At 45.6% G+C, this 27215-nt stretch overlaps 2 protein-coding genes across 3 annotated transcripts in view; both read right to left on the bottom strand.

Annotated features, from left to right (window-relative positions):
• The window catches only part of SGSM3 (small G protein signaling modulator 3), a 50615-nt gene extending 48864 nt beyond the window's left edge, over nucleotides 1–1751 (bottom strand). For both annotated transcript variants that reach the window (XM_081819106.1, XM_006729906.3), the window contains exon 1: nucleotides 1639–1751. The gene's annotated coding sequence lies outside the window, so the exon portion shown is untranslated. The remainder of the gene's footprint in view (nucleotides 1–1638) is intronic.
• Nucleotides 1752–9900: 8149 nt separating this feature from the next.
• ADSL (adenylosuccinate lyase) lies at nucleotides 9901–26621 on the bottom strand. The gene is made up of 13 exons (XM_081822523.1): nucleotides 26403–26621; nucleotides 22506–22709; nucleotides 20515–20559; nucleotides 19907–19986; nucleotides 16412–16583; nucleotides 16163–16209; nucleotides 15390–15480; nucleotides 14895–14964; nucleotides 14601–14748; nucleotides 13132–13222; nucleotides 12403–12492; nucleotides 11709–11885; nucleotides 9901–10199 (listed from the first exon to the last, which is right to left on the bottom strand). Exons 1-13 carry the CDS (start codon nucleotides 26571–26573, stop codon nucleotides 10113–10115), a joined length of 1473 nt encoding a protein of 490 aa, XP_081678649.1. The 5' UTR covers nucleotides 26574–26621; the 3' UTR covers nucleotides 9901–10112.
• Between the last annotated feature and the right edge of the window lie 594 nt (nucleotides 26622–27215).

The following is a 27215-nucleotide window of genomic DNA, read 5'->3' as shown; positions in this document are numbered from 1 at the left end:
CCTGGGTGGCTCAGTCGTTAAGCGTCTGCCTTCCGCTCGGGTCATGATCCCAGGGTCCTGGGATCGAGCCCCGCGTCGGGCTCCCTGCTCAGCGGGGAGCCTGCTTCTCCCTCTGCCTCTGCCTGCCTCTCTGCCTACTTGTTCTCTCTCTGTCAAATAAATAAATAAAATCTTAAAAAAAAAACAAAACAAAACTCATAAGTCCTTCAACAAAATTAAAAAATTAAAAAAAAAAACAATTACAAACATAATCACTAAAAGCTACAAGTAAGGGCACCTGGGTGGCTCCCCTGATTAAGCGTGTGACTGGGTTTCGGCTCAGGTGGTGATCTTGGGGTCGGGGGATCGAGCCCCAAATGGGGCTCTGTGCTGAGGACGTAGTTTGCTTCAGATTCTCTCCCTCTCCCTCCATCCCTCCCCCGGTCTGCTCCCTCTAAGATAAACAAAACACACATGTATATATATAAAATAAAAGCTACAAGTAAACAAGTCAAAATGGGAAATTCAGTTTTTGTGAATCAGAGTCTTACCAGGAACTTGAGTTCACCAAGAAAGAAAAAGGGTAAAGAATATTCCAGGACACTTCTTTTTGTTTGTTTGTTTTAAAGATTTTATTTATTTATTTATAGGACAGAGAGAGACACAGCGAGAGAGGGAACACAAGCAGGGGGAGAGGGAGAAGCAGGCTTCCCGCCGAGCAGGGAGCCCGATGTGGGCCTCGATCCCAGGACCCCGGGATCATGACCTGAGCCGTAAGGCAGACGCATAACGACTGAGCCACCCAGGCGCCCCCCCAGGACACTTTTAATAACCCACCAAAACCCAAAAAGCCAGCAACCCACCACAAATTTCATGTGCAGCACAAGACTGGAAACCGGCAGTCACCCGTCGCAGAAAAGAAACTTTACAACATCTTTTCTTCCTCCATATAAAAACCATCCTGGATCATTAAGTATAACTTTCGGAATTCCAATCCTAACTACTCTGAGTGACCTCGGCTAATAGATGCCTCAGTTTCCCCAATGTTAAAATACACACATTACAGCGAGTCTCGGCCCGAATCCGAGCCTGTGTTCTGACTCCGCACCTGAATCTTCAACGTCAAGGCACGAGTTAAACCTGAGGAAGAGCCCGCAGCTTAAATGTGCCCGAGGAAAAGAAAAGAAAAAGAAAAACAGTCCCCCCAGCCTCCCCCGCCTGAGGTGCGGTTTCTGTAAAACCGCTCGCAGCTGCTGAGGGGGAGATAGGTATTCGGGCTCGAGCCCCCAGGACACGGAGGCTCGGGCGCCGGTGGCCCCCGCTCCCGCTGGTCGCGCGGGGAGGCCGCCCCCGCCCCGGGCGGGGACGCGGGGGCTCAGCGACACGCGGGTCCGAGCCCCGCCGCCGCCCCGCACGCGCACCGCCAGAGCCCGCGCCTGGCGCCCCCGGCCGGCGCCCCCTCCCACGCGGGCACCTGCGAGGTCCGGCCCCGCCGCTCTCCCGGCTGCGGGCGGTGCTTCTCCCCTCGCCTGCCCGTCAGTCCGTCCGTCAATCGGTCGGTCCATGGCCGCCCCCGCGACCCCACCTGAGGGGCAGGTGAGAGCGCCGGGCTCCACAGACCCAGCGAGTCTCCGCCGACCTCTCCCTCCGCACACTCACCTGCCCGGCGCGGGATGCCCAGCTGCCCGGCCGCCCCCAGCCGGCCCCCACCTCAATGCCAAGCCGGGTCGGCTCGCGGCTCCACCGCTCAGACCCAGTCAGCGCTCGGTGGCGCCACCGCGCACGCGCGCCGAGCCGAGCGGGGGAGGGGGGGGTTGCCGTTGAGGATGCTGGGGGCTGTAGTCCTCCGGGGCCAGTGGACTGCGGCTGCGCTGGGGTCTGCGCGCTCCCGGACCGCACACACGAGGCTCCTTTCCAAGCTGAGACTCGGTCCCCTGGCGGACATGGGGGGTGGGGGAAGGGGGCGCACAGAAGCCCTTCGATACCCACTGGCCTTCGTCTGCACTGCAGCCCGAGGAGCTCAGGGCAATATGGGCTGCACCAGAGGTTAAGGATGCGGGATAGATGGGACGCCTGGGTGGCTCAGTTGGTTGGGCGTCTGCCTTCGGCTCAGGTCCTGATCCCGGGGTCCTGGAATCGAGCCCCGCATCGGGCTCCCTACTTGGCGGGAAGCCTGCTTCTCCCTCTCCCACTCCCCCTGCTTGTGTTCCCTCTCTCGCTGTGTCTGTCAAATAAATAAAATCTTTAAGAAAAAAAAAAAAAGTATGTGGGATTGATGGGGCAGGACTCTGGAAAAAGAGCGGCCCTTACTTGATGCTCATTTTCTAAATATTTAAGTGCCTTCTTCACAGGTGTACAGAACCAGCCCTAAACCAGCCTGAACCACTCTTACACAAGTCACAGGCCCTGCAAGGAGCCACAAATTGGAACAAACTTGGTTGAGGGCCTGCCGGAGAAATTCACTCTCCAGGCATGTATAATGCAGTGGGTGTAGTCAGAGGCTGCGTTTGGGTCATTCAACCATGCTAATGCTTAGCTCATCCATAAAATGAGAATGTGAACTTATAGTTGTGAGAACTAGATGCTGTTTGAGAAAATGTTAAAGTACAGTACAAATGAACAGTCCAGGAAGGTAGCAGGCCCATCCCCATTTGATATCCAGGTCCTAGTAGATGTCAGATTCTATCCTGAAAAGAATGTGTTGGGGTGCCTGGTGGCTCAGTCTGTAGAACATGGCACTCAATCTTGGGGTTGAAATTTGATCCCCACGTTGGGTGTAAAGATTACTCTTAAAAAAATAAAATCTTAAAAAAGAAAAAGAAAACGTGCTTACCACCTTTTAGGAAGGTCATCAAAAGCTACAATAGTATTTCAGGAATGTTCTTTTAGAAATTTCTCCCTACCCTGAAGAGATAAATTTAGTTTTAGAGCTGCTTATTAACCTAAGCATGGGTTCCCAATGGTGTTCCAAGGGAGTGATGCCTGGGTCAAGGAATGGAACCATCGTCCACACAGATAGCAAGGCAATCTCAGTTGTGACCTCACTGTATTATGCTCACTTTGCAAAGCAATTTCATGTTATTTAACGTCCCTGTGAAAGCTGGGTGAATTTTATCATTTGAATTTTACAGAGTACACTGGCAAAACTAGTAAGTGGCAGAGCAGAGATCTGCACCCAGTTTCTGGAGCCAAGTTCACTTTCCTTCTCAAATTCTGCTTTCTTAAACTGAACAACGCCGCCCCCCCCCCCCCACCCCATTGCCTTAGAGCAATGAATTCCAGCCTTTTTAGTGTGGTAATATCCTTTTCTCTCATCTCACAACTGTTGCAGGGGCTATGTTTCTTAAGTTTATCTTTGTGGGGGAACACAATTTCTTGAGACAGTTGTCATGTCAGCTGCAGTGTCAAAACTCAATGGTTAAGTAATGCTAGCTTCAGCACGGTCCCCTTAGGTTTTTACAATAAACGATTAGCATTTCATTTTTGCAACTTTCCCTACACACTTAACAGGGAATTAAGAACTTGTCAACACTTGCTAAATAAAGCTTCTAGCCCTCCCCTGGCATTCCAGTGGAACATTTATCAAAGATCAATACTGGGGCGCCTGGGTGGCTCAATCGTTAAGCAGCTGCCTTCGGCTCAGGTCATGATCCTGGGGTCCTGGGATCGAGCCCCGCATCGGGCTCCCTGATTGGCAGGAAGCCTTCTCCCTCTCCCACTCCCCCTGCTTGTGTTCCCTCTCTGTGTTTCTCTCTGTCAAATAAATAAATTAAAAAGTCTTAAAAAAAAAAAAAGATCAATACTGGGTAGGCCAGGGGCACCTGGCTGGCTCATTCTGTGGCACATGCGACTCTTATAATCTCAGGGTGGTGAGTTTGAGCCCCACATTGGGTGTAGAGATAATATAAAAAAAATACTGGGAAGGTCCAACAGCCACAGGAGATAGAAAACCAGTACTTCCCTTTTAAAAAATGGTAGACTAGCTAACAATTCTATGAAACTTCCTTATTTGTAAGTTCTGTGTGAGAATTCTATATACACATTTCACCTCCATTAGAGAACAAAAGAGAAAGAAAAATGCCACATTCTTAAAAGCTTCCTAGGATGCCACTCAAGGCAAAGCCTTTCTCAATTTGTGCCACAGGAAGGGTGGATGGAGCCAGGCATATTGAAGAAATTCAGCCAAGCACCAAGCTGGTGGGAAGAGCAGCATCTGTATCATGATGAAGGGTGGATTACAAGATGATAAAACCAAGGGAAGCAGAGTGGATTTGCTGAAGTTACATCTCAAGAGCACTTTTTCTCAGTGGTACTTAATGAACTTTGCATGTATTCAGATGTTAAACGGTATATATCCCATTACTGAGGAGCCATTCAGCACTTTGCTCCATAAGCTCCAGGAGGGCAGACTGGCTTGTTCACCGTTGTACTCCCAGTATACAGTAGGGTGCTGAAAAAAAAATGTGTTCAGGTATGAAATCGGGGGGCGCCTGGGTGGCTCAGTTGGTTAAGCAGCCGACTCTTGATTTCGGTTCAGGTCATGATCTCGGGGTCCTGGGATCGAGCTCCATATCAGGCTCCACGCTCAGCAAGGAGTCTGCTTAGGACTCTCTCTCCCTCTCCCCCTCCCTCTCCAATAAATAAATCTTTTTTTTTTTTTTTTTAAGATTTTATTTATTTATTCATGAGAGACAGAGAGGCAGAGGCAGAGGGAGAAGCAGGCTCCCCGCGGAGCAGGGAGCCCAATGCGGGACTCGATCCCAGGACCCTGGGATCATGACCTGAGCTGAAGGCAGACGCTTAACCGACTGAGCCACCCAGGCGTCCCTCAAATAAATAAATAAATCTTAAAAAAAAAAGTATGACATCTGGATCAGAAACAAGATATCTTATAAATACCTATTTCTTCCAGGTTATCACTAAAGAAATGCTTTTCTAAACATGAAGTATGATTTAACCCCTTTCTTGAAAGAAATGAGTAACTTATTTAAGGAACTATGGAATGAATCCCTTTGAGATCTGTTCTTTATGTTTGCATTTCTGCTTTATATATTTTATTTTTTTAAAGATTTTATTTTTAAATTATCTCTACCCCCAACGTGGGGCTCGAACTCACAACCCTGAGATCACAAGAATCACTTGCTCCACCGACTGAGCCAGCCAGGCGCCCCTGCTTTATGTATTTTATTATTTTATTTTTTTTAACGATTTTATTTATTTATCTGACAGAGAGACAGCGAGAGCAGGAACACAAGCAGGGAGAGTGGGAGAGGGAGAAGCAGGCTTCCCGCCGAGCAGGGAGCCCGATGTGGGACTCGATCCCAGGACTCTGGGATCATGACCTGAGCCGAAGGCAGACGCTTAACGACTGAGCCACCCAGGCGCCCTGCTTTATGTATTTTAAATACACCCGGCCTGTGCTCTACAATCGGCACTATCCTAATTACAACTTTTTAAAGTTTAAAGCGAAACTGCTAGTTAAACAATTAGTGTTTAAAGCCGTGGGAGAGGCATAACACTTTCCCATGGTTTTAAACTTCTCAAGACCCTAGAGCCACAGCAACGAAAGGCTAGATCATTCGTGGATGGAAACACTCGGGTCAGTCATGGTCCCCAAATTCTGTCTTGACTTCTAGTTATGTTCCAGATTAGCTAAATTTGAGCTAAATTTTGTGTCCATTAGACCACACCTCTGATAAAGAACATACCTTGTAAGTAATATATATGAATCCCAGTACTTAAAAATGCTATCATGACGAAATGTAATTTGTTCTATATGGGAATCCTAGAACAAAAAAAGGACATTAGCTAAAAACTAAGGACTTTATTTGATAATGTACCAATATTGGTTCATTAACTGTGATGACTATACCACACTAATGCAAGACGTTAATAAGGAACATCAAGTGTGGCATATGGGAACTTTGTACTATCTTTGCAATATACAAATATTCTAAAATTTAAATAAAAATTGCATTAAAAACTTGAAAAAAGGGGCGCCTGGGTGGTTCAGTTGGTTAAGTGTCTGCCTTTGCCCCAAGTTATGATCCCAGGGTCCTGGGATCAAGCCCCACGTCGGGCCCCCTGCTCACTGGGGGGGGGGGGGGTCTGCTTCTCCCTCTGCCCCTCCCTCCACTTGTGCTCTCTAAAAAATAAAATCTTAAAAAAAAAAAACCCTTGAAAAAATACACAAAAGCCAAAAGAAAATAAAAACCACCTTAAACTCATCACCCAAGAAACCACATAGTGTTTCATTATGTGACTTTATTATTATTTTACTTTCTCTCTCTCTCTTAAGTAAACTCTATGCCAACATGGGGCTTGAACTCATGACCCCAGGATTAAGAGTCCCATGCTCCACCAACTGAACCAGCCAGGTGCACCAACTTTTCCTATTTATTTTTTATGCTGACTCATTCCCCATTCTTTGGTTGGGGTTTAAGTTCAGAATATACTCTCTGCCATGGCAGGCAAACCAAAACAACAGCATCCTCCTCAAATGTTAGCCTGCTCCCTGACTGGCTGGTGAACTCTCCCCAGCTCAGAAAGGAAAATGACATTTCCTGAGTACCTTCTTCACGTCAGACTCTATGCTACGCAATTTCAGTCAGCTAGTGCTCACATCTATCCAGGATTCACATCACCAATCTGGAGGCACTGTACCTGTGCTTCCACTCAAGGACGTGAGACTCTTCTGGTTATCAAATGCCAGGGGAAGAGAGCAATATGTACCTGGGTACCCGTCTGCGGCTGAACAGAAGGTGGTTACCTCACAGTCTGCCCAGATCCTGATTTCTGGATGATTCAAATCCTGGAGTTCAGATCACTGGTTAACTGAATTCGATCTAATTTTTGAGAAGGCCTGAGTGTTCTCTTCTCAGCCAACCTGCAGTCCACCCAAACGCCCTTAATTAAAATGTTACACGGGGGGGTTGCCTGACTGGCTCAGTCAGTGGAGTATGTCACTCTTCATCTTGCAGTCCTAAGTTTGAGTCCCACGTTGTGTAAAGATTACTTAAAAAAAAAATTTAGGGGCACCTGGGTGGCTCAGTCGTTAAGCGTCTGCCTTCGGCTCAGGTCATGATCCCAGGGTCCTGGGATCGAGCCCCACATCGGGCTCCCGGCTCAGTGGGAAGCCTGCTTCTCCCTCTCCCACTCCCCTTGCTTGTGTTCCTGCTCTCGCTATCTCTCTCCCTGTCAAATAAATAAAATCTTTAAAAAATAAAAATTAAAAAATTAAAAATAAATAAAATTTTAATTAAAAAATAAAATCTTTTTAAAAAATGTTAAATGGGAAGGGCACCTGGCTGGCTCAGTTAGTGAAGTGTGCAACTCTTGATCTTGGGGTTATGCATTCAAAGCCCCACGTTGGGTGTAGAGATTACTTAAAAAAATTAAAAAAAAAATTTTTTTTAACGTTAAATGGGAAAGTAAGAGCAGATAACAAAATTACCCTTGATAGTATAACTTAAGCATGTTAATATAAAAACAAAAGAGACTAGAAGAGGAAAGAAGACATAATAAACCCACCCAAATAGCCCAGGAAGAAAAACCAGCCAAACCACCAATTACTAGAGATCAGAGGTCTAACAATCACAAGACTGTCATCTTATTTCCTTATTTTCTGTGAGAAAATTCAAGTAAAATCCATGGTATCCAGTATCCCCAGTGTGTCTGGTGTATAACATAAGTTCTCAGATCAGCTGAGTTAATGATCAAATGAGTTAATTCTTTGCACCAGACCCAGCAGTTTCAAACATCCCCTCAAGATTCACACGATAGGGCGCCTGGGTGGCTCAGTTGGTTGAGCGACTGCCTTCGGCTCAGGTCATGATCCTGGAGTCCCGGGATCGAGTCCCGCATCGGGCTCCCTGCTCGGCGGGGAGTCTGCTTCTCCCTCTGACCCTCCCCACTCTCATGTACTCTCTCTCATTCTCGCTCTCTCAAATGAATAAATAAATCTTAAAAAAAAAAAAAAGATTCACACGATAGGGGGGCTGCTGGGGGGCTCAGCTGGTTTAAGTGTCTGCCTTCGGCTCAGGTCATGTTCCTGGGGTCCTGGGATCAAGCAGCTCATTCGGGCTCCCTGCTCAGTGGGGAGCCTGCTTTTTCCTCTCCCTCTGCCCCTCCCCCCCAACTTGTGCTCTCTATCTCAAATAAATAAATAATCTTTTAAAAAATATATATTTTATTTATTTGAGAGAGAGACAGAGAGGATCATGACCTGAACCAAAGGCAGTTACTTAACCGACTGAGACACCCAGGTGCCCCCCCCAAAAAAAGATTCATACGAGAGGAATAATAGACTGTTTCTGAAAGAGTTGAGACCTTCTATGGCTCCATGCTCTCCAAGCTTGCTTGCTACCCCGAATTGCATTTAGAATTTGGTTTCAAGGATTGTCTCCTAGTCTCCTTTCCAATAGGTTGAGCTCTTTACTCCAGACTACCTTTGATTGTGTATGGTTGGAGTCAACTCAGCCTCTCTTCCCTCTCAACATTCCCATTCCTGACAACTAGGTAGTCTGGCTTCTGATTGAGCTGAAGGGAAAGAATGTGGTGGGGTAGAGGGAGAATCACTAACTCATAGCAGCTTCACTGTCTGGGCCCAAACCAGCCTCTCAACAATGGGTATGGGTCTCAATTGTGTCTCTTGGGGGGATGCCTGGGTGGCTCAGTCAGTTAAGCGTCTGCCTTTAGCTCAGGTCATGATCCCAGGGTCTTGGGATCAAGTCCCAAATTGGGCTCCTTACTCCATGGGGAGCCTGCTTCTCTCTCTGCCTGCCGCTCCCCCTGCTTGTGCTGTCAAATAAATAAAATAAAATAAAAACTGTGTCTCTTGAGGCAGCAGCTACCTAAGTCACTCTTCTCCCTCAAAGTGGTATTTGAAGCGCTGACAAGTTTTCTCTTATAGGATCAAGTGCCCTAACATTCCTTCGCCACTCCTCATAGGACAAGGTCTCCTTTGGAGGTTGGCTCTCTAGTTTATCTGTTCCTCAGACTGGGTGTCCAAAATGGAACATAATGCCATGGGTGTGGAACAGTAAGACTACAGTGGAGTTTAAGCCTAATTTACTTACATTTATCTTAATTTTTTTCTTCTTAGTTTTGGCCACATCATTTCAATCTACTTTAGGTTAGATAAAATTTTAGTTATCTTACCAAATACATGTATCAGTTAATTGTCCTAGTTTTGTGTTATCTGCAAATCTGATAAATACACTTTCTTCATTTTCATCTATGCTGAAACAATATGTAGAATTGCACAGGGCTAAGGACAGGGGTCTGTGGACTAACACCAGTGCTCTCCTTCCTAATGATCTTCTTTGGCTACAGCTGGTTCAATCACCTATCAATCTGTGTAACCAGGATTAAAGATTGTCAAATGCCCTGATGAAATCAACAGACCCAATTAACATTTCTCCGACATACAAGCTTTACCAAAAGATGAAGTGAGTTTGGGTACAACTTGAGCTGAGTAAGCCTGAGAATTTACTGTAGCTCTGACTTTCATTATATATTCTGGCAAAACATAACTGGATACCAAAGGTATCCAACCATACTGAATCAGAGTCCAGGTTATTTTGCTAGACACAGATCAAATTTACCTTCAGATGAGAGGACCAGTTTGCTTACTCCCTCACAATCAAGTGAGCATGTGAAACTAGGCTGGCTGGACAACATGCCTGAAAGAACAGAGCAAACTATGAACTACAGGCTGTGTTGCTGTAGAAAACAGAGTCCAACTCAACGTAATTTTTTTTTTTCTTTTTTTTAAAGAGAGAGAGAGCAGGGAGAGGTGGGGAGGGGCTGAGGAAGAGGGAGAATCTTAAGGCTCCACACCCAGCACTGAGCCTGATGCCCACGGGGCTCAATCTCACAACCCTGAGATCATGACCTGAGCCAAAATCAAGAGTCAGACGCTTAACCAACTGAGCCACCCAGGCGCCCCAACGTAATTTATTTCTGCATTGTAAACCTTAAGAAATGTGAAAGCACCGTGTAAACAAAAAAGTGCTGTTATCAATTTAAGGTAACAGGTCTTGAGGTAAAAGAAGGCATTAGAGTAACATTTTCCAAGACTCGGCAATAAAAGTTAACGAAGCCAACGACTTCTTGTTTAATTCTTTCCAATTCTACAGACGTAATTCTGCTTTCACCTTCATTACACTTTCATATGGTTTCAGCAGGGGATATACCTCCTCTTCTAAGAATCTCTGCACCTGCCAAAGAGGAAAGCAAATGTAAGACAAAGGAAAATATAAAGATGTAAGTTTGATAATGCTTTTTTCAATGTTAGTTTTTATCACCGAGAAATAATTTGATAAAGCTCTTACTCCACCACTGAATTTCTGTTTTTCTCAACTGCCTGTCAGAAATCTGTCCCTAGACCAAGGCAGTTCAACCCACCATGCCCTCATGTGCTTCTCCACAAACCAGCCCAGACTGTTCTTTCCGTTGGTCTCCCCATTGCCCACCCAGTTCCCCAAGCTAAAATCATCACTGCTTCTTCCCTCCTCCTCATTCAACCAGCTGCCAAGTGACTAACTCCCTAAACAGCCCCGAAATCTCTCCCCTCATCTGGATCTACCACCACCTTGGCTCAACAGCCCCGTCATCTACTGCACGGCCTTCTGCAGCAGCTTCCTTGCTGGTCTCCTACCTGCAGTTTGTCTTCCAACTTGAAATCCTATAACTACTTCTGGCACTTGCTGCTCCAGCAACATTCACACGATTGTAGTTTCTCTCCCATGTTGGGCTATGTATTTGCCAACTCTTACTTGTCCCTAAGATTCAGCTCAGATGTCAAGTCTTCCAAGAAGCCTTTCCCGACCTCTCCTATTTTAGGGCTATTCTACTCCTCCTTTGTGATCCCAAAGGATATGCTTCCCGCAATTCCTGCAGGTACTGCTTGGTACTATAATGACCTCTTTATAAGCCTTCACCACTAAGTTCTGAGCCCCAGAATGAAGCACAGTATCCGAATACATACTGAGCATCTAGTCTGCACTCATAAATGTTTTTGAATTAGGTCTTGTGGTCTCCAGAAGGCCAAGAGGGAAAATGACATTTATTGAATACTTACTATGCACCAAGCACTGTGCTAGGCCTTTTAATCCATATAACTACCAGCCTGTGAGATATGTATTCTTATCCTGTCAGCCTTTAAAGCCAGAAGTCAGGAATGAACCTGAATGATCTACCTGAGGGTAAAATCCAATCTTTGTCCATTATACCACATGCTCCAGACCAGAATTCAGAGAAATCCACAGGGGGAAATACTTAAGACAGCTCAAAACAACCAAATCTTCACATTTCAGCCTGCTCCAAATTTTTTTTTTTTTCAGGCTGCTCTGAATTCTTTCTGACTAGCCTCATTCTCATCATACCTCCTATAAAAGTAGAAACATTAAAGACAGTATTCCAGGTTCTGCAGCCCAGTAGTGTAAAGAGAGGGCATTTCGGGGGCACATGGGTGGCTCAGTTAAGCATCCGACTCTTTATTTGGGCTCAGGTCATGATCTCAGGGTCATGAGATCGAGCCCCGAGTTGGGCTTCACGCTGGGTGCGGAGCCTGCTTAAGACTCTTCCCTCTCCCTCTGCCCCGCCCCAGCCCCCACTCCCACAAACTCTCTCTCTCAAAAAAAAAATTAAAAAATAAAAATTTAAAAATTTAAAAAAAGAGAGCAGTTGGGGAGGCTTACAGAGCTCTGAAGTGTTCTGGTGCTTACCTGTTGGGAAGCACGACCTGTAAACGAAGAAGGATCCAGTAGATGGTCCAACTGGGAGTGAATGGGACTGAAGTAGGCATCAGCCTGGATTCGCTCTATGAGGTCATTGTCACCCCCTTCCTGCTTGACCACAGCAGCTGCCTGCTGGGAAAGCACTCTGATTTTCTCATGGCAATCCTGGGAAGACAGTGAAGTGTTGTTGGTTCATTTACGAAGAGGGCATTTTAACATCTTAAGAAGTCATCCAACACCACATCCATGCTGGTACACAAAGCCCTTCAGGGCTGAGGTGGTTCCCCTCGCAGTCTGACGCCAAGATCTTGACCCTCTGACCATATCCTAGGATGAGCCTGAAGTAAATGCCCATCTTGCACTGGCCCCTCCAAAGCCTCACAAACCGTGTGCTCTTGTGTCCTGCCCACTTCCTATCATTTCCTATTGGAAATTCAGACCTAATTCCTTCACTAAGAGTGGACCTTTTCTACAGGTGACTAAGTGATTCACTCGTAACAAGCCAAGTTCACCAGGATCACCCTCCAGAGACAAGCCTGTTCTACGGCAGAATATGGTCACTGCTCTGTACCACTACCATGACTGAGGGTGATGACAGAAATGCTTTCATTCTCCTTAAGGGAGGAGAACAGGACTAAAGGTGCACTTTCCACTTATCCAGGAGCATGAGGGGTTAACAAACCTGGCGGTTACCCCCAGCTTTCACCATGGCCATGATGATGTTCTCCGTGGCCATGAAAGGCAGCTCTTGCCGAATGCGCCGCTCAATCACCTAGAAGAATGAATGCAGGATGAAGATGGCGCAAGGTTACAAAGTCACACACACAGTAAGAGATCCACTGTGACCCACAAAATGCACACAAGGACATAAACTATCATATTTATGAAGACTGAGAGTAGAATGGATCGTTTTCATCCACACTGTATTTTTCAGTTTTCTTTCTAATCCAAAGTATTATTTTGATTTAAAAAAGGAACACTGATTTAAAGAAACTTTGAAAAGTTGCTTCATTGGAAAGATTTCTAAATTGTTAAAATTTCAGTGCCCAACCTCAAGAGCCAAGTATATAATGGAAATGAACCCATCTGCCTCAGGTACTTAAAAACAGGCAAAGGAAATCGTCTGCTCTGAGAGTCACACCAGAGCTGATAAATCATGCCCATAAATAGTGTAAGCCAATTCAAAGTACTTCCTTTTCTCTTTTTTATAAACGTGTCTATGGATTCCAGGGTTAGTTCTCTAGAGCTTACGTCACAACCTTCGGGATGAGCTCTGGTTGGGAAGAACTCCTACTGGACCAGGATGCAGCTCCCCAAACATACTCACTCCAGAGCAGGAAAAGATTACATTCCCCCTCCCACATGCCAACCCCCCTCCCTAATATTTTGTTTTTTAATTGAGGCCTCTTACTTTAGGGTACACCACCAATCCTTCAGAAATGTTCTGCAGCGTATTCAATATCGTATCTGCAGTGAGAAATGCCTCAGCCAAACAGATACGTCTGGAAAACAAACAGCCAATTCAGTTATCTCTTTAAACAAGTATCAATTTGAGTGAAATGTAGGGTGTGTCCCCAGAAGCTGCCTCACTGACTTGCCACGTTACATGTACTACTTGACAACTTCCTTTAATCTCATGACTTCAGCTACCCCAGTATCCTGATGACCTTCAAATCTATTACCCCTTGTCCAGGCCACCTGCTTATGTGCCAGATCATATACCCCATTGTAGAGCTCGACCTGGTTGATCCCAAACTGGACTCAGCCACTTTTCCACTGCTTCCTGCTCACATGTCAAACCCACTGTTCTTCTCCCTGCGCCTCCTGTCTCAGTAAATGGCACTAGCACCCCATCACTGATCTTAATTCTCACTGCAGTCCACCACCAAGGCCAGCCAATCTGCCCCTGATTTTATACCCGTATCCTTCCTCTGATCACATGGCCACTATGCCAGTGTGGACTTGGGATTTTTAAAAAATTCTCCAAATTGTTACAGGGTGTTTTAGCGGGCACATCTGATTAGGTCACTCCCTGCCGAGAAGTATTCAACGGCTGACTTCTGAATGAGTTCACACGTCTTATTTCCATCGATGTCTTTTTTTTTAAAGATTTTATTTATTTATTTGACAGAGAGAGACACAGCGAGAGAGGGAACACAAGCAGGGGGAGTGGGAGAGGGAGAAGCAGGCTTCCCGCGGAGCAGGGAGCCCGATGCGGGGCTCGATCCCAGGACCCTGGGACCATGACCTGAGCCGAAGGCAGACGCTTAACGACTGAGCCACCCAGGCGCCCTTCCATCAATGTCTTATTCCCTAGATTACACACAGATCCCAGAGAGCTAGCTTTAACTATGTATCCTTTTCAGATCCTAGTACAATACAAGCAAATCATAGTAACGTGAAACTGCTTTTAAAAAGTACAGGATAGGGGTGCCTAGCTGGCTCAGCTGGTTAAGCGTCTGCCTTCGGCTCAGGTCATGATCTCAGGGTCCTGGGATCAAGCCTCGGTGGGGAGCCTGATTCTCCCTCTGCCCTGCCCTCTGCTCATGCTCTCTCGCTCTCTCTCAAATAAATAAATAAATACGATCTTAAAAAAAAAAGCCTATTATTTCTTGAGTCTTAGAGCATCACTTCCTCTGTGAAGCATTCCCTGACTCCTCCACCACTACTCCCCCCGTCTTAGCTCCCACAGAGATTATCTTGTACACACTCTGATCCTAACACACATCACACTGTTTTATGTTCTTGTCTCCCTGCTAGACTCCAGGCTCTGTGGGGACAAGGAGAAAATGCACAGATGCTCAAAACCTCCTTCTGCTTCCAGGCTCCTCTCTGGTCCTCCCCCCCACTTGCTATATGTGGCATCCCCCTTCTACTGACCGATTGGCACTATCATCCAACGTGCGCTCAAACCACTGCACAGACGCCGTCTGCAGCGGGTCCATGATCAGGGTCATGAGGTGACGGGCAAGGCCGCAGCACCGCTCTGAGCGCATGGGGTTCCGCTTGTACGGCATCGCACTGGAGCCTGCCCCGGACAAGGAGGAGAAGCAAAGGCAGAGAGACTTCAGAGGACAGTGAGTGCCCGAGCACGCTGCTGGGTGAGCTATTAACACATGCCCACAGGCCTCCCAGCATCTCTGCGGTGCTCCCACGTCTTCACAGAACACTCACCAATCTGCTGTTTTTCGAAGGGTTCTTCCATCTCCTTGAGGTTTGCCAGGAGTCGTATGTCGGTACAAATCTGGGGGGAAAGGGCCACAGGCATCATCCCACGCTGCTGGTACACGGGACTCTGGGAGCAGGGGCTCGACTGATGAAGGAGGTGAGCACGTCCTCTCCAAAAGCTCCCAGAGAATATCTCACTTAGACTTCTCCTGGCTCCTGAAGAGCGGGGATAACAAGTAAGGGAGCATGGAAACACTTGTGTGAAACGTTGCTGAAGACAGCAAGGAAAGACAATGCAAGATGAGCTTTGATGAGAACGTTGGAGCTTGTCCTGTCTTTTAACCACCTTAATTTAAGAGGTGTCACCTACAGACCCCCAGATGGTGAAAATGAAGCTTGACATCTCGAGATAGGACTAAATAAAAGTCTGAGGCCAATTCCATCTGTCTGTGGTGTGCAAAGCTCTCAGCCCGACCCCCGCAAACTGCTACCACCGCTCACCTTGTGCACAGATGCTCCCAAGCTAGCCAGCACAGAGAGCACCTCAATATCCACTTTTCGTGTATAGGTTTGTCCGGTGATAATGAAAGCCCTAGAAGTAATAGGAAAGAATCATAAGTGAAAATATTCCAGGGGCGCCTGGCTGGCTCAGTTGGCGGACCACGCAACTCTTGATCTCAGGGTTGTTTAAGTTTGAGCCCCACACTGGGTGTAGAGATTACTTAAAAATAAAATCTGGGGAAGAAAAAAGTGTTTTTTCAAAATGTGACTGTGTCAAACAAATGAGCAAAAACAGACCTTAAGGAAAAGCTTGGTCTCACTGGCATACTAAGTCATACTGAGCCCAGACGACCTCACTGATAATATGCTTCTGAAACAAACTGTTCTTCCACCCTTTTTACTAATACCCAGACCCGAGAAGGAAGTGTGGGCCTGTGGTACCCATGTCTTGCCACAGCCTGATGGAAATGCCTGGAACAAGAAGCCATGGTGAAGCCTTGTGGCCCTCAGTGGAAATGGTCAGATTTAGATGAACCCCCTGGAGGACCTCAACATGGGTGAGACTATTCTAAACATCTCAGAAGTAAACACTTTCTTTTTTCCTTATAGACTATAAAAAAATAGAATCTAGACTATAAGAAAATAAAACCCTGGCCAGAGATAAAAGGAAATGGGTAGAAGAACTGAAGAAAAAGTCAGGGTCAAATCAAGAGGTACACTGAACACAGGCCTTCATCATCACTTAGTAAGGAAGCCAACACTCATTTACCTACCTCTTAAATCCTGCCTTTTCTGTCACCATCTTGTCAAGCTGCTCTACCTTGGAAGAAAAAGACATCCCTGTAGAAATCTAGGTGTGACCAGTATGAGAACATCTCAACATCCTGCCCAGGTTTCAACCCTTGGTACTCCCTCCAGTCCACTCATCCCAAGATCAATCTCTCCTCCCATCCTGGAGGTCAGCTTTGTCTCTGGTGCTCTCACCACTGAGTTTCCATGTCCCCCGGTTGCTCTCAGAATACCTTCTGGTCATCTCCCTCGAAGAGCTGCAGGAAGCTGGCCTGAGTGCCAGTGGTGCCCTTCACTCCCCGGAAGCGCAGGTCATCTCGGACACGCTTCAAGTTCTGGAGATCCATGCAAAGATCCTGAATCCAAAGACAGCAACGTTTCCCAACTGTGGTCAGCTGAGCAGGCCTGAAAATGACCCAAAAAGGACACACAGAAGTCTCAAACCAAGGACTTACTTCATAAAAGCTTCACTGCTTCTTCGAACAATCACTGCTACCCCTGGAAAGGGTAAGAATTAAAGTAAGAGACAGAGAAACCCGTGTAGACAAAACCAGAGCTAAGAAGTCTGAGCAAATAATAGTTAAGGAAATTCAATGTCATTTATAAATATTCAATGATTATAAAACTAAAGGTCTCCTAACAAAGTTCTTTCTTTATCATCAAGAGGCAATATAAGGGCAGGGACAATGTCTGTTTTGTTTGTCCCCAGACTTTGGCAGTCAAATACACTCATGTAACAAACATTTGCCAAGTATCCAATGTGTTCTTGGTTTTGAAAATACAGCAAACAAAACAGACAAGGTTCCTGACCAATGGAGCTCACACTGTGGTGTAAGCAAGTAAACAAAGTAACTATTGATTGTCAGAAATGTGAAAACATAAAATGATGAGGACACTGGAGAATGCTACTCTAGACTGTCAGTAAAGGAAAGCCTCTGAGGAGATCTGATGAGAAGCTAGCTATGCTATGGAGAAGCCCAAAACAACCGAAGGACTCTATAACAGCTGATGGCTTCGTTCCCCATCCCAAGTCTAAATCGATCTACTGCTGGTCTGTTTCTGAACATAAAATATAATTATGAATACACTGCAATAAAGTTGGAGTTCTAAGAGATGACCTAGCTCATCCCAGATGGATTTTCTCTATCAGGCTAATGACATGAACAGACAGCAACAGGAAGTCATACCATGAGCCACAGTAGGTCCCCCCATTAATCTCATGGTAGTTTTCTAGCTAACTCTCTAACAGATTACTGGGACAAGCAAAGAAATAAATGGATGGCTTTGCATGGATCTGTTCATGGCAGTATTGTACATGACAGCCACAAAGTGGAAACAACCCAAATGTCTATCAACTGAAGAACGGACAAACAAAATCTGGTATATCTACCGTTTTGGCTATAAAAAGAAATGAAGCGCTCTACATGCTACAATGTGAACACTGAAAACATTACACTAAGTGAATAAAGCCAGTCATAACAAGATGAATATTGTATGACTCTATTTAAATAAAATGTCCAGAAGAGGCAAATCCATAGACAGAAAATAGATAGTGATTGCCAGGGGACAGTTAAGGGGGGAATAGGAGTGACTGCTAAATGGGTATGGGTTTTTTTGAAGGGTGATGGAAATATTCTGAAATTATGTACTGGTGACTGTGTAATTCTGTAAATGTACTAAAAACCACTAATTAGGGATGCCTGAGTGGCTCAGTCAGTTGGGCACCCGACTCTTGATTTCGGCTCAGGTCATGGGATTAAGCCCCGTATCAGGCTCTGTGCTCAGCCGGGAGTCTGCTTGAGATTCTCTCTCCCTCTGCACCTCCCTCAGTTCACGCTAAAATAAATAAATCTTAAAAAAAAAAAAATCACCACTAATTGTAGACTTAAAGAGGGTGAATTTTATGGTATGTGAATTATATCTCAATAAAGCTGCTTCCCCTCCCTCCCTTTTTAAAAGATTTATTTATTTGAGAGGAAGGGAGAGAACAGGGAGCCCGATGCAGGGCTGGATACCAGGACCCTGAGATCATGACCTAAGCCACAATCAAGTCAGCTGCTTAATCGATTGAGCCACCCAGGCACCCCTCTTTTTTTTTAAGTAGGCTTCACGCTCAACATGGGGCTTGAACTCACAACCCTGAGACCAAGAGTTGCACGCTCTACTGACCGAGCCAGCCAGGTGCCCCAAAGCTGCTTCTTTTTAAATGCAGGAACTGACCTAAATTGAGGTGATACCTATGCATCATACCATTTTCTGAGTGCCTAACGCCTGCTAACTGTGGCAGCAGATACCCTCATCACCCTATACCCAAAGGAATACTGGGATGCATGCATTCTCTGCGCACTCTCCAATACTCACAGGAGAGGAAGAGGAGTTGCAACTCAGGTAATACTAGGGAGTCAGCAGAAGGCAACATTTGTCATGGCCAACCCCTATATACTGCACACTGACTCCTCATGAACAATTTTTTTTTTTTTTAAAGATTTTATTTATTTATTTAACAGAGAGAGTGAGAGAGCACAAGCAGGGGGAGGGCAGAGGGAGAGGGAGAAGCAGGCTCCCCACTTAGCAGGGAGCCCCATGTGGGGCTCGATCCCGGGGACCCTGGGATCACGACCTGAGCCGAAGGCAGATGCTTAACCATCTGAGCCACCCAGGCGCCCCTCTCATGAACAATTTCTTCAGGTTTCTGCTACCAGTAAATGCAGGCCCTAACTTTGAGGAAGATTAAAGTCAACAGCCTTTCCTAAATTATAGGAGATAATATCCTTATTGCCGGGGCGCCTGGGTGGCTTAGTCGGTTGGGCGTCTGCCTTCGGCTCGGGTCATGATCCCAGGGTCCTGGGATCGAGCCCCGCATCGGGCTCCTGGCTCGGCGGGGAGCCTGCTTCTCCCTCTTCCCCTGCTCCTGCTCTCTCTCTCACTCTCTCTCTCTCTCAAAAAAAAAAAAAAAAAAAATCCTTGTTGTCATAGCAATACCGCATCAAAATAAAAGGCAGATGCTAACACACCACTACTGAAATATCATTAGAAGTTTGCTACTAGCATTCCAAAAATGACATTCTCTGCTTTCAAAAAGGATTTTATTTGATAATCATAAAAATACTTGCACATTTTAAAAATACAAAATATAGGGAAAAATTTAATTATCCTACTATCCCATAAACAAGAGAAATCAATATTTACATCTTGGTGTAATTTCTTCCAATCTTTGTACAATTTATATGCTGTCCTTATCCCATAACATTAACCTAAGCATATTTCCATGATATTAGTCTTACAAGCATCATTTTAATGGCTATGTATTATTCCTGCCTATGAATATACTATATACTATACCTTATTTAGTTATTCTCTTATTGTGGACATTTAGATTGTTTCCAGTGCTTACTATAAAACTACTATTTTAGCAAAGATCTTTGTATATAAGGCTATTTGCATAATTTAATTACTTCCTTGGGATAGAGTCTTAAAAATGGAATCACTAAATCAAGGAGCATGAATACTTCCTAAGGCTCTTGATCCATATTTCCCCATGTCCCCCAAATGAACTCTTACTACTATAGCTTTTAAGGTAGGGACAAGGTTCATTCCTCATAAGCATCCCAAGTTATTTGCTTACACTGTGTTTTGAGATTCTTCACCTCCAGGCTTCTATGGAGAAGGGAAACTGAAGAAATGCACACAGACTAGCCCAAGTCCCAAGAAGTAATCATATCACTTACTGGAAATGTGTGAAACCTAAGGTGGGAAGATCGGCTCGTTCCTTAGCAAAGTCAGCAAGCCGAGAGATCACTCTAGCAAGCTGTAAGAAAGACCACGTAGTGAAAAATGAGTTCAGGGTGAGCTCGTTACATAATCAGGAGCTAAACTTTTAGACAATTTAATATAAAATTAGATGTCCAGCCTGTGGAAGGCAGAGGCCTATCTTCATCTTTGTATCCCAAAGTGCCTTGATGAGTTCAGAGCAATCAACGTTTGAAAACTGAGTTGACTACCTAAAGAGTTATGAACTTCTTCCGCACAATTTTAAGACCACTTATGTGCTCATGCAGAAAAAAGGACAAAGTCACAAATGTGACCCACCTATTCCAACAACAAGCCACTGGTTAACTTCCTTCATTTAAAAGGCTATGTTTTAAAAAGGATTTGCTTAGAGCATTTTAACCCAAAAAGAGACAATTAATTAGTTCTACAGATCAGATATAGGATCATTTGTCTGAATAAAAGATAATCTATTTATAGTCACGTTGCACTGATTTATTCCGAAGTGGTGCCCATCTCTTATCATAGGGAACTCAGGGCTGACAGGAGACTGCTGCCAACTCCTTACCTTTGGCAAAAGCAGGTCAAATGCGTTTCTAAGAATAATCAGGTCCTGCAAAAGAAAATGCAGTGGTCTCACATTAAACAGCTTTGCCCAAACAATCATATTATATAACACTTTTTGGCCATCACAACTGGGCTTCTCAGTCAGCCACCTACCTCACTATGAGCAACCCTCTGTGCAAGCCAGATATCCTAATACAGTTGTTATTTTCAGATTACGGTTTTAAAAGCACACCAACTGGGACGCCTGGGTGGCTCAGTCATTAAGCGTCTGCCTTCAGCTCAGGTCATGATCCCAGAGTCCTGGGATTGAGCCCCGCGTTGGGGTCCCTGCTCGGCGGGAGGCCTGTTTCTCCCTCTCCCACTCCCCCAGGGTCCTGGGATCGAGCCCCATGTCGGGCTCCCTGCTCAGCGGGGAGCCTGCTTCTCCCTCTCCCACTCCCCCTGTTTGTGTTTCTGCTCTCGCTATCTCTCTATCAAATAAATAAATAAAATCTTAAAAAAAAAAAAAGGCACATCAACCTAGACAGCAGTACTTCTGGGATCTCCGAGGAACAAAACCCTTATGCCCCCAAAGGCCAATGTACATGGTATCTAAAACGACTGGAAAACAGTCATAGGGCAAACTTCCATCCTGAATACTTTGAGGATGTCCAGGTCAACAAGCTCTAGATCTTCCCAAAGAGGAATGCCTGAGTCTCTGAGAAGCTTCCAGGGGGAACATTCCATTAGTTTCCCCTCCTTTGTGCACGTCTATCATTGCTAACAACAACAAAAAAGACATGAACCAGAAAATCAAGGTTTAGGAAATTTGCAGCTGTTCTTGAGGGAAATAGGGGATGTATTTCAGGCAATTCACATGAGACAGTAATTGCTGAGCCCAACTACACACTGGGTACGTGTTAAAAAAAAAAAAAAGTATATTCCATGTGAGGGGATTGTTGTTCTTCCATTATTTGAGTCGCCAATTACACACAGATGCCTTTAATTATGTACCACTTGAGACTACAAGTATTTGGGGCAACTTAAAAATTAGTGCTTCTTTCTGAGTTGGACACTGGAAATGGAACTTCTGGTCCCTGGGCACAGTGTGATTAAGAGCACAGCTTTGGAGCCATTCTTCCTGGGCTTGTATCCTTTCTAGCTGTGTGACATTAGGCAAGTTCTTCAACCTCTCTTGTGTCCTCATGCGTGGAGACAGGGATCATAAAGCCAGATCCGAAAGACTCCATATTCTGATTCCATTTATAGGACATTACCAGAAAAGGCAAAACTACAGAGAAGGAAAGCAGGTCAACGGTTGTTTGCGTGGGGACAGAAGCAAACAGGCACGAGAACTTCTTAGAGTGAGGGATGTGCCATAAAACCGAGTGTAGTGAAGGTTGAACTGTATCAGTTAATTAAAACTCACTAAGCTGCACATTTAAGATGGGGAAATTTATGGTATATAAACTACACCTCAAGAAGCTGTTGAAAAATGGAGATAAAAGCACCTCTCTTTTGGTTGTTGTGAATAAATGAAGTAATACATACAAAATGCTCAGAATACTGCCAAGCACCTAGTAAACTCTTAGGAAAATGCGATATTACTGTTTCATGTTTGATGATAAGCTGCTCTGCCTACAATTAAGTGTTTTGTGTAAGAATCACAATGCAATTCTTTTTTTTTTTCAGAAGTTACAGCAATGAGTTATAAAGGACTTTAGAAAGAAAATCCCTCTGGACAATTACCTTGCCACTAAAACACTAAGACCTTGACTTACATCCAACCAACCAATGCGTAAACTGTATCTGCCAGTCTTATATTATGGAGGTCATTAGGGGCTTATAGTTTAGATTGGAAGGATAACAAAAGCAGAAGATTCCCGAGTTTAAGATAGCCCTAAAACTAAAGATCTATGGAGTCACTTCCTAAAATTAGACAAAATCACATAAAATTTATAAATCCATTATGAAGACCGAGTCCTAAGTGGAAACAAAACAACAGGCTCCTACTGTATTGTCTCCAACAAAGCAGGAGGTGGCGCCAAGATGAATTATGGCAGCAGCTTTCGGGCAGCAGTGACCAAACGTGTGCACGTGAGCCATCACATCATGTCGTAACTGCTTCTCTTCCTCAGCTGCCATTTTGAAGTCGATGTTGTCCAGGTTTGATTTCATCTCCTGGATTTGTTCATCTGTGATAGGCAAACCCAATGTCTACAGAACAGGCAAAACAAAATAAAATAACCTCAAGTGTCACGACGACTTGAAGTGACACTGAGAAAAAAACTGGTTCATGTTAGCATTTATGCCCCACCTCCCAATTCTTAAATTAAAATTTGGGGCAGGGCTCTGGGTAGCTCAGTCAACTGAGCCACGCCAGCTCTTGATTTCAGCTCAGGTCATGACCTCAGGGTCTTGGGACTGAGCCTGGCGATAGGATCCCTGCTCAGCGGGGGAGTCTGCTTGTCTCCCTCTCCCTTTGATCCCCACCCCACCCTGGCTTGTACATACTCTAAAATAAATCAATAAATCTTTAGAAAAAAATAAAAATAAAATTTGGGGCAACTAAAAGTATATAGAGAGGAGGGCACGTTTTCTTTTTTAAGATTTTACACATTCATATTTTAAAAAGGATAGCCCACTGATGTCAGAAAAGGAGAGGGGAGTTAAGGGTCTACACTGCAGAGGAAATGTACCTCGAGGTATTGTTTTGTGGCTCAGTCAGTTAAGCAACTGCCTTCAGCTCAGGTCAGGATCCCAGGGTCCTGGGATCGAGCCCCGCATCGGGCTCCCTGCTCAGCAGGGGAATCTGCTTCTCCCCCTCCCCCTCATGCTCTCTCTCTCTCTCACTCTCTTTCAAATAAATAAAACCTTAAAAAAAAAAAAAGATTTTATTTATTTATTTTGGGGGGCACGCATGTGCACGGGGAGGGACAGAGGGAGAAAGAATCCCAAGCGGAGTGTGCGGAGTGTGAAGCGCCAGGCAGGGCTTGATCCCACTACCCTGAGATCACCACCAAGCTGAAACCAAGAGTCAGATGCCCAACTGAGCCACCCAGACGCCCTGGAGGGCATGATTTTCTTTTTTAAAAAATTATTTATTTATTTTTGAGAGAGAGCACTCAAGCGAGTGTGAGTGGGGGGGCAGAGGGAGAAGCAGACTCCCTGCTGAGCCAGGACGCTGGGATCCTGACCTGAGCTGAAGGCAGACACTTAACCAGGCAGACACTTAACTGAGCCACCCAGGCACCGGAGGGTATGATTTTCTTAATGAATAATGTAAATTACATTCTAAGTAAATACCAAAATATACAACAATGTAATTCTGATCTTTGTTCCCTCTACCCTTATATCTCTGCCTGGCTCACACGTTTTGGTCTCTGGGCTCAAATGTCATCTTCTCAAAGAGGTCTTTCCTGACTCCAATATGAAACATCCTTCTTATATGTCATTTATCTATCCCTTTAACCTAAATGTATTTACAGCACTTATCACCACATGACATTTTTACAAATGTGTTAGCCTGTCCCTCCCCCTAGAATGTATATGCCATAAGAGGAGATTTTGTTGTATTTATTGCTTACCCCTTAGTGCTTGGCCTGTAAGTGCCCAAAGTGTTGGGATCCAGGCCAAAACTTTACATTTGACCCAGATGGAGTTACTTATAGAAATGAAAATTAAGAATGTTGTAAGTGGTTTTGCCAACAAATTATGTACAGCAAACTCAGTAAAACGTTTTTGAAAACCACTGCAGGACATTATTGAGAAAATAAACACATAAACATCTTACATTCATCCATCACTGGAAAAATCGGGCTGTCAAAAAACTGCTTGCAGCCCATAGGCAGCTCAGAACCCTGGGTTCAAGTGCTGAATATACAGATTGGTGAAATTCATTCAAACCTCTCTTTGAAACTCCCAAGCCTTGGCCCTGGGGAGGATCTTGCATCTTAGGCCTGTCTTGCTCAAGACGGTAGCTACTTGCCAGATGTGGCTATTTACATTTAAACTGATTGAAATTAAAAATAAAAATTCAGTTCCTCAGTCACACTAGCCAAATTTCAAGAGCTCAGTAGCCATATGGGCAAGGCTGCCTTGGATTGTTAGACAGTAGAGGGGGTATCTCAGGGCTCCTCCCAAAGCAAAGCAGCAGGGGGCAGTGTGGCCAAACTGCTCCCTACCCCAAGCAATGCATCTTGTTAAAATGCATCCCCCACTCCTGCTTTTCCGCATTCCTCATCATCTCTTATTCAATTTTTTTTCTTAACTACTAAATTATTACGCAGTTTATGCTAATTTTGACACCCTAACAGATAATCCAAAAGCAGATTATACCAAAACTGTATGCATTTCAGACAACGTGCTGACTGGGCAGAGGAAAGAATGCATATTCAGACAACTCTACATTTCAATTCCAGCTAGAAGACGTTTCCTAGCTATGGTGATCCTGCAAAGTCTTTGAATGCCCCTACCCTCATCTATATAATGGAGTATCATACAAAAGAGAAAAGAGTACGTGCCAGTACATGATAAACTACAACACCCTATTAATGTCCTTTTCTACCCATTACTGTTTATGAAGTCTTTCTGTGTCTCCATTCCATCATCTGTCAAACATCTGTAAAATAGGACTTACCATAGGTTTGTTTTGAGGGTTAATGAGCCATTAATATGCAAGGTCTTAAGACAGTGCCTGGCACATAGTAGACATGATAAGTGTGTCCACTATTATTATGTCACTTAATTTTCTTGAGCACAGTGATGGGGAGGGGGCAAATCTAGGAAGAGTTTTCTGTTTGGGGAGTTCAGCTGTACCTTGGTCCCAGGCACGTGCTCAGATTGTTTCCAAGTTTACTGATGCCCTTTGAGAGGACACGGCCATCTTGCCTCTTGTGGCATTTTCCTCTGAAACTTTATAGCTCTCTGGATCACCTTCAGTTTCCTTCAACTCCTCTGGGAAGGCCCCTCTGGAGCCATTTCTGAAAGCGTTGACCTAAATAGCTCTCTATGCAGCTCTTATAAAGGACTCCAGAAATCCCATCTAACAATCCCCTACCCTGATTTTCCCTCCCTAGAAAGGAAAACGCAGCCGAGTGGAGCGGAAGTAGTGGCCTAGGAAACATGAATTTTGTAGTGACAGTCCTGTCACTAACTACACTGAGGCACTGTGGAAAACAAAGTGGCTCAGTGCTCAGGCTCTGCATTGAACCCAGGTTCACACCCAGGTTCTGCTATTAATGGTTACGTGCAAATAATGCGCTTGGCTATCACTGAGGCTTGATTTCTCCCATATAATGTGGGAAAAGCACCACTTAGTTTGCCAAGTCTCTATGGGTTAAACGGGAAAAGATGTGTAAAGAAATTAGAGTCGCACAACAGCACGTAACGAGCGCTCAGTGTCCGTGGTCAGCAGAGTATTCCTGCAGGAATGGCCAAGATAAACCCTTAAAACCACAGCGTGCATTTCTCTCCCCCTCCTCCGCGTCTCTAACCCTCCGTGAGTCAAAACCAGGGAGGCGGGGCGCCTGGGTGGCTCAGTCGTTGGGCGTGTCTGCCTTCGGCTCAGGTCATGGTCCCAGGGTCCTGGGATCGAGCCCCACATCGGGCTCCCTGCTCCGCGGGAAGCCTGCTTCTCCCTCTCCCGCTCCCCCTGCTTGTGTTCCCTCTCTCGCTGTGTCTCTCAGTCAAATAAATAAAATTAAAAACAAAAAAAACCAAGGGAGGCAACAGGTGTCGCCCTCCTGCCCTGACCTTCCTGGGGCCACAGCTCCTCAGGAAAGGGATACTCGGCGGAAAATAGCGGGGCAGCTGCCCCCAGGGGCCAGGCCCAGGCTCGTCGCCGAGCCCCGCACGTGCTGGGGCGCGCCCGCCTCTCCCCGCCCGGCCCCTATCCCCGCGGCCCGTTACCTGCTCGGCCTCCGCCAGCCACAGCCAGAGCTGCCGCCAGGTCCGGAATTTGTACCTTTCGCTAAACACGAAGCACATCTCCGGGCTGGCGTAGCGGGAGGCAAGCGGCGAGCGGTAGCTGTCGTGCCCGCAGGCCGCCTGCTGCCCGCCGCGGTCGCCTCTCTCGGCCATCCCGAACACGTTACCCTACTAAGGGACGCAGGACCAGCGAGGGCGGGAGCGGAAGGCCGGGGGCGGGACTTCCTCCACTTGGTCCCGCCCCAGGGGTCCCGGAGACGGCAGAGCTCGAAGCCGTCGCGCTCCGGCAGCTGGCTGCTGAGGTGAGGGTTGGCGAGTGTCTTTTCGTGTACAAAAAACGTGGTTAGCGTTTCGTAAGTTACTTAGCCGCTCTGTGCGTCAGTGTCCCCATCTGAAAAAGGTACATTAAGACCTGCCTTTAAGATTGCCATGAGCTTAGGGGCGCCTGGGTGGCTCAGTCGTTAAGCGCCTGCCTTCGGTTGGGGTCGTGATTCCGGGTCCTGGGATCGAGCCCCGCATCGGGCTCCCTGCTCGGCGGGAAGCTTGCTTCTCCCTCTCCCACTCCCCCTGCTTGTGTTCCCTCTCTCGCTGTGTCTCTCTCTGTCAAATAAATAAATAAAATCTTAAAAAAAAAAAAAGAGATTGCCATGAGCTTAGAGTAATAGACTAGGGATGTCTGGGACACTTAGAAAACCCTCTATGTGTTTTGCTATTATTTTTTTTGAAAGATTTTATTTATTTATTTTAGAGAGAAAGAGAGCGCTCGGGCAGGGGGAGGGACAAGGAGAATCTCGG

Source organism: Leptonychotes weddellii, chromosome 5 (genome assembly GCF_054177405.1).
Source record: "Leptonychotes weddellii isolate Sample4059 chromosome 5, ASM5417740v2, whole genome shotgun sequence".
Classification (NCBI taxonomy): Eukaryota; Metazoa; Chordata; class Mammalia; order Carnivora; family Phocidae; genus Leptonychotes; species Leptonychotes weddellii.
Note: the sequence above shows the minus strand (reverse complement) of the source record. Positions and strands in the feature narration are given on the sequence as shown.